At 46.4% G+C, this 7,571-nt stretch overlaps 1 protein-coding gene across 1 annotated transcript in view; it reads right to left on the bottom strand.

Moving 5' to 3' along the window:
• Positions 1–7,332, bottom strand: part of LMO4 (LIM domain only 4) — a 16,479-nt gene extending 9,147 nt beyond the window's left edge. The window contains exons 1-2 of the mRNA XM_034437157.3: positions 6,028–7,332; positions 3,099–3,337 (exon numbers count right to left, since the gene is read on the bottom strand). Of these exons, the coding sequence (XP_034293048.1) occupies positions 3,099–3,334 (236 nt within the window). The 5' untranslated portion in view covers positions 3,335–3,337; positions 6,028–7,332. The remainder of the gene's footprint in view (positions 1–3,098; positions 3,338–6,027) is intronic.
• Between the last annotated feature and the right edge of the window lie 239 nt (positions 7,333–7,571).

Raw genomic sequence — 7,571 nt, 5'->3', positions numbered from 1 at the left:
TTGATTACCAGAAAAATGAACTCGCTGCCTGGCGGCTCCCTTGCTTTTCCTCCCCTCCTCAAATAGCTCATACTGCGGACAACCACGTGAATGGCAATGAGCAGCGAGGAGAAAATAGAGTATCTTTTGCCTGTTGAAATAGGGATCGAGTGCCTGCCCTGGCATGTCAAATACTCCATGGGCCTTAGCAGGGTTAGGTAGATGGGAGAAGCTGAATAGTCCATTCGATCCAAGGACAAGACCATTTGATCTGAACCTTAATTAAAGCAAAACAAAAAAAGAGGGGGGAGGAAACCAGGCACCCTTTTCCCACTTCACCCCTCCCCAGCAAGAGATTCCAAACAGGACGTATTAAACGATATTAAGGAACCGTGGATGTAGAGATGGCTGCTGAAGCACTAGCCCTTTAAGAAAAGTCTATTTCGCTTCCCCACCATCACACTTTTCAAATCCACCCTAGCCAATTCTCTTCTCTTGCTCTCTCCAAGGCCAATTTTGTTAATTAAATGTTTTGTTTGCGACACCACTCTCATTCATTTCGGACACGTCATTCCAGGCAGATCTAAGCCAGGGATGAGATCTCATTAGATAAAACCTATCAGAACTAAAAGAAAATGGAGGAGACACTAATTAAAGCTCTTAATTGTGCAGATTCACTGCCACACTGCTGCTGCTGCTTTATCTAGAATCTCATGACTGGGAGGGCTGCCCATTACCGCCTCCTTTCCAGTCGCTCTCTCTTCTCCCTCCCTCCCCCCCCCCATTTACTTAGAGTACTATGGTTGCAAGTTAAGGAAACAGAAAAAAAAGTCAACGGACTTCCATCCCTTTACACATGCACACAAGCATCCTTAAGCTGTTTTGAGCCCAGTTTTGAAAAACTACAGTTCAAAGTCACTGTAAAAGCCCCTTGATTAAAAAAAAAGGAGGGGGGGAGGCAAATCTACTCCTATCAGAGTCTTAAAGCAGTCACAGGCTTTCATTTCAGAACTGAATAATCAATTCTCCTCTCAGCTTTATAATGAAAGCATCCTACTGTAACTCTAATTAAAATCATAGTTGGAATTTCTTCACATAGCCCACAGGACAGAGAAGAGGACTTTGGAGGACTGTTCTTCTAGCACCTCTTGTTATCCCTTCCTCTATAAAAACCATACCAACCAGATCGAATGCTGATGAAATGGTTGCATCCTATTTCTTAACAGACTAGGATTTCCACTTACTTGTTTTGGATACCAATGGAAAATCTGGTCTTTTTATATATCTAGATCAGTAGTTTTTTGTCTATGGAACAGATTTCCAGAAACACAGCACATATTTGATGCATTAAAATGTCCTGATCTTCATTTTACCTGGCAAACTACTTGGTTCTATAGAAAAGTCAGGTTGATGGAATAAAACTAGTTCAAATTTACCATCTGATAAAGAGCACTGTTTTAACAACCCAAAACCACACCTGCAATATCTTTTGGCCAGATATATATATATATATATATAAAACCTGAAGGACAGATTCCAATAAGCTGGTCTGAACTTGCCTTAGGGATACAGTAGGGAACTTCTTTTTTTAATTAATAGTGATCATAAGAGGTCTGTTTGACGGTTTTAGTAGAAAGAGACGAAATCTGTACTGTTCATTGAATTTGAACAGTAGTGTCAATTTTTCCACTTCAAACAAACCTCTTTCTCTAACCGTTCTGCTCTATTTAATTAGAATTATGTCTCGCTTATGTAGTTGCTTCAGACAGGGATCAAGAATACATCTGTGCAAGCTTGCACAAACTTGTGCTTTACCATTTATTTTAAAAATCTAGATGCTTAGCAAAATTAATATTGGAAGCCGCCTAAAATCTTTTAATGACTTTTTTTCTGCATTCTATTTAACTGGCTGAAAGTGCCTGCAGAAAAAAAAAGGATAAACAATAAATTATAAGCAAGCAAAAATCTCTCTGGTGCATTATTCTCAGATATCACTTATCTGAGCCAAAATTCAGCACAGTACTACACCTTGTAGTACTACACAGTACTACAGCCCAATGGAAATTCCACCAGTAAAGCATTTAAAATATTAATAGCCAAACACTAACATCTGAGGCAGAAGTATAAGGGAAATATTCAGCCATGAAACTGGTAGTTTCACCCTTAAGACACTTTTGTAAATACAATCTATAAAGTCCAAAAATAAAGACTACTGAGACAACACCCCATATGCTTTTTTCTCTCTCTTTTTTTTTTTTTACATTCTTTCCATGCCAAAATGAGGGAGGGATGTTAGAGAGAGAGAGAGAGAGAGAGAAAAGGAGGCTGTTTAATTACTGGCTGCTGAACTAGATCACCCCCTCAAAGCATTCATGTGCATCAAGTCTATCAAGCCATTTACTCAAATTAAATGTGTAATCCTTCAAAATGCCTCCTTTCAAATTAGTTTGAAAGAGCTCAAGTTCACCTGAAAAGATCCAAATAGGTACCCGACCTCTTAAAATTCCTTGTTAATTGCATCAAAAAGTAGTTTGCATTAGGAAAAACAAACCTGACATTGAAAAAGTGAGGCGAGTGCTTTTTGTAACTAGAGATATTTAACTGTTTATTCATCTACATCCAGTGTTCCTGAGCTACTGAAAAATAAGCCCTCCAGCAATATGAACATAAACATTACTAATGGGCTACAATTTTGGGTGTGTGTCACCACATCAACAGCTGATCAACACTTCTACAGCACCTATACAAAAAACCCTCATCATTTTAAACACCTTTTCTTGAAAATACCACAGGAAACCGTTACTTTATCCATTCAGTCACAGCTAGCTCTTATCCCCCCCCCTTTTTTTTTTTTAAGTGGCAAAGAAACCCAATTCTACTTGCGCAAGATAGGTTTTAGCAGCTAACTGTGAGCTGGAATTCTTAAAAGTTCAGGAGCACCTCAAAAGTTTATTTATTCACATCTCTCCCAACTTTTCTATTGTTATCTGGGAAAAGACATGCCCTTACAAAATCAGGCTTCTAGTTCTGAACTGCTACCTACATACAGATGGGGTTATTTCTAGCTCAAACTTTCTTTTGTATCCGCGCATCTTCTTCTTTCCCTCTGCCCAACTCACCTGATATAGTCATTTCTGCACAGGATCATGCCGCTCTTCGTGTAACAAGATGTACCGATTTCTCCCAGCTGGGCTTGGCAACAGGAGCACTTCAGGCACCGACTGTGCCAATAGCTATCCATGGCATACAGCAAGAAGCGATCAGCAATCTTTCCCCCGCAGCCTGCACATCTTTTCCATGAGAGGGAGCCACTGGTGACAGGGGGCGGTTGCGAGCTGCTGCCTGGGTTCACCATGGTCTGGATAGGAAAAAAAGAAGGGAGGGAGGGAGGGAGGGAGGGAGGGAGGGAGGGAGAGAAGAGCGGGTTAATTTTCAGGCAAATGATTCAGGAAAACACCGATACAATTTGCTTGCTTAATGCAGCACTTCCTAGGGGGAGAAGGGAGAGAGGACAGAAAGATGGGGAACAGCCACTTGTTTACTTTTCCAAGTCTTTGTTCTGGGTTAATTAGCCACGTCCCTTCCAAGTTGACTAGTGGTGCCCAGTGACAGTTTTAGCTCGCAATGGTCCTGTCAAACTTAGAGTGACCTCCGCTTTGTTTGTTGCCAAGAAAGTACACACACCTGGAGTCACACAGTCTACTTGGCCCTCCCAGATATAAATGGTTGGGGCCCACACCACAAAAACTAGGAGGGCAGAAAAACTAGCTAGAACACCACCAATTACAATTCTTGTGAAGCACGGCTGTACTACTTCTCATGTTCAGAGAAGAGTTCAGGAAATTGTTTAGTTCTAGGTAGGAAAGTAATCTTTTGAAAAAATCTAGAAAGTTGTGAAACTGGTTTTTCAAGGTCTCCTTTTTCTTGCCATTGTTATCTGCAGGGGCTCCCAACCGTGATTGTCCTAATGTGTTTGTTCTAAAAAAGATCAAATGCAGTGGAGCCCCACCTCCTGAAAAAAATAATAATGGATCACTAAACTTTAAGAAGCCTGTTAACTTCCTATACAAACACAATCTACCTTTGTTTTGCTAATCTGCCCTTGATCAGCAATTTAAATGCTAAACGCTTTGTTGCCCTAAAAAAGGGGGAAAAAACTTTTTGTGATAATAGCAGAGGTATAGATTATTCAAGTATGCCCCACTAGGAAACAGCTAAGCATAGCTGTTTGTAAAATTGCTGTTTTTGTTTAAAGATTGTGTACGCACACTCATATAGAGATGTGTTTGTTGCTTTCTAATAAACACTTCTAAAAGCAGGGCAATGGAGAGATTAATAATAGAACCAATTCATAAAGCTTATTCCAAACAGATTAATTTGCTCCAGTAGCCAAAATAGGAGTGCCCCTTCTGTCATTTCTGTAATAAAATATCAAGTTATTTACTGCCAATTTAACAGCCCATTTTGCCTTTGTTCTTTCTAAGCTGTACTTGCTCAACCTAAGGCATCTGTTTATTTAATAAGAACCCCCCTCCCCAAGGGAAAAAGAGTGCAAACTTTCTTGCCACTTGCCTAACTTCACTACAACAGCAGCTTCAGGTTCCTTAAAATAGGCCATTAAAAAAAGAATAAAACAAACAGGATTTCCTTCAAAATAACTCCTGATCATATGTTTCAGATGACCACACAATAAACCAGACTGAGAACTGCACCAATTAAGACTGTAACTAAAAACCCCAAGACTTGGGAAAGAGAACCACTCTAAAAGCCATTAGCATTGCATTTCTCTGAATGCACCATATACCTTTATGTAAATTGATTTCTGATGCATTTAACTCACGGAATGGCCTTTTGTTACTACTTCCAGCAATATGAATCTGCATTTCTTACTTTTATTTAAAACAAACAGATTTCAAATTATATAAACCCCATGGAGATCGTCTGTAGGCAGACAAACACAAACCCCACCAATTTGCTCTCACACACACACCCCGCCAATCTGCTTTGAAAGGTAAATATTATATATAAAGGAAACGTTACAGGGACAGAAGCGTCCAGTAACCCCATTAAGCTTAAAGCTCTTAAGGACAGGCAATACCTTAATGCTGATTAAATCTAAAAGAGGCCAAATCAGGAGGACTGACCAGAAAGTGACTCTCTGATAACTAAGGACAGGTCCTCCTCAAGTTTCATTTGGAATTGGAGGGGTGACAGAGAAAGAGAAGAAAAGCTTTTAAGTTAAATAGGCTTACTCTGGTAATTACACAGCTAAGCAATTTAGGTCCCGGAACAGAGGCAATGAAACAAAAAAGAAGAGAGAGAGAGGGAAAAGAGAGAGAGAGAGAGAGAGAGCTGGCAGCTAGAGGCAAAACACACCCTCCCTCTTTTTAACAACGTCTCTGGTGATTTTAATGGAGACCGAGGGAGGAACGAACGTAGAAGCTTTGCAATTTGTTGTGTAAAAAAAAAAAAACGGAGATGCTTAATTCACGGCTTTGGTTTTAATTAGGTTGATTCATCAAGATTTCTCGCTAACAAAAAAGGAGGGAGAGGAAGAAAGAGAGGGAGAACACACAGACACACACACACACACACACACCTCACTTCAGAGTCTCCCCCAACCCCCCCCCCCCGCCCCAGCCAGACCTGCCACTGTTTCAAAATAACATTTGACTACAAAGAGAAAGTGGGTGACGATCCTCCCTCCCAGCTTCTCGGGACTCGCAGGCGGATCCGGGCAAAGGGGAAGCGTTGCGCGCTCGGGGCAAGGCGCTTTTTTTTTTTTTCCCCCTCCCTTTCTCCCGCTATGCCGCCGCGGGGCAGCCCCGGCCACAGCTCCGCTCGCAAGGCAAGCAGCCCCCGGCGGGTCCCGAGCAGAAAAGGCTGGCGCTATGACTTCCAGTTCCGGATCGGGATGGGGAAGGGAGGGAGGGAGGGAGACCAAGCGGGAAGGGAAAGGGGCCCGATTGGGAACCGGTCCAAATTAACAGCCCGGCTCTCCCACCCCAAAAAAAAGAGGCGCCCCCCCCACCCCCATCCCCGTTTTACCTGTTTTCCCTCTATGGTGCAAGAGGCCGTGGATAACGTGGCGGAGGCGTCGGGAGAGCGCTCGGGAGACGGAAAGGCTTTCTCGCCCGAGGAAGGAGGGGGGATCTGTCGCCGCTTCTTCGGAAAAGCCACCCCCGAAAGCTTGTGCTGGGCGAGATCCTCAAGCCCCACGGCTAGCAGCAGCAGCAGCAGGGAGAGCGGGGTTGGGAGGGGTGAGAGGGGGGAAAGGGGGGCAAATGTCCGGGGAAAGGCTTGCTTCAGCCCTGCCTCCTTCTTCTTCTTCTTCTCCTCCTCTCCTCTTCCTTCCTTCGACCGCCGAGGCTTCCCCTCGAAGGGAGCTGCAACCGAGAGCTTCTTCGCGGCTGCCGAAAGCGAGCGCCGCCGCCTGCTGCTGCTGCTGCTGCTGCAATCGCTGGGTTAAGTTTTGGCAGAGGTTGGCCGCACTTCGGAGAGCGCGCGCGCGCCCGCCCGGGCTCTCTCTTCCCCCACGGCCCCTTTTCCGCCGACGACACCTCTTCCTCCTTCCAGCCCTGCGGGAGCTCCGGCGGCTTGGCCCAAAAAGCGGCTCTTCGATGCCCACCAACTACGGTCCTTGGAGGTGGGGTGGGGGGGGTGCGCGGAGGAAAGGAGCCGGAGCGCAGAGAGAGAGAGAGAGAGCGGGGACAACCGCCGCGGCTGCTATTGCTGCTGCTTCTCTTCTTCCTCCGGCGGCTGCTGCTGCTGCTGCTGCTGCTCCGCCGAGCAGGAGCCGCGGAGGTGTCGGCGGCGGCAGGACGTGCAAAGGAGGCCCCTCTCGCTAGCGCCCTCGCAGCTTCTCTGCGCCGCTCTTGCCCATGTGTTACTGACAGAGCAAAATCCCAACTGCTCGCGGCTCGGCCCCTCGCGTCACGGCGCCTCGCCCAATCCGCCCGCAGCTTGTTCAGGCGGAATAATAAAACCTGCCAATCGCGAAGAAGACAAAGGAATGAAGGGGAAGGGAGAGGGAGGTGGGGGGGGGAAATGGGGGGGAGGAGGCGCGCGGATTGGGGGGCGGGGTGGCGGGGGGGGAAGGCAGAGAGGAGACGGGGCTTCGTTAAGTCAGCTCCGAAGGAAGCTGAGCCGCGGCAGAAGCCTGGACGGGCTGGAGGAGGAGGAGGAGGAGGGTGGCGGCGCCTCTGCCCGGGGCCGCTCCGTCCTGTTCCGCTCTTCCATGGGATCGGAGACCTTCTCCGCCCCACTGATTAGCGCGCCGGAGGGCGAGAGCTGCGCGGTCCTCCCGTCGGGGTCTCCACACACACACACACACACACACCCCTCCAGGTTTACTCCGGGTGCGGTCCCGTGCAGTCACTTTATTTGCATAAGGCCACCAAAACTCCCCGGTTGGCTTGTTTCCTCCTAGGATCCCATATAGCGGGACTTAGGCAGGAGCGTCTCACTTCGGGGGGGAAACACAACTTGAGACTCGCAACAGACGTAGACTTCGCAATCGTGTGTGAGAGTGTGTGTGTGTGTCTCCCTGCAACACGAACCGCCTTAAAAGTCGGCACGGGGGCGGCGGGGGA

Source organism: Pantherophis guttatus, chromosome 3 (assembly GCF_059756535.1).
Source record: "Pantherophis guttatus breed Tessera chromosome 3, ASM5975653v1, whole genome shotgun sequence".
Taxonomy (NCBI): domain Eukaryota; kingdom Metazoa; phylum Chordata; class Lepidosauria; order Squamata; family Colubridae; genus Pantherophis; species Pantherophis guttatus.
The sequence above is the reverse complement of the archived record's forward strand: the minus strand, read 5'-3'. Positions and strand labels throughout refer to the sequence as shown.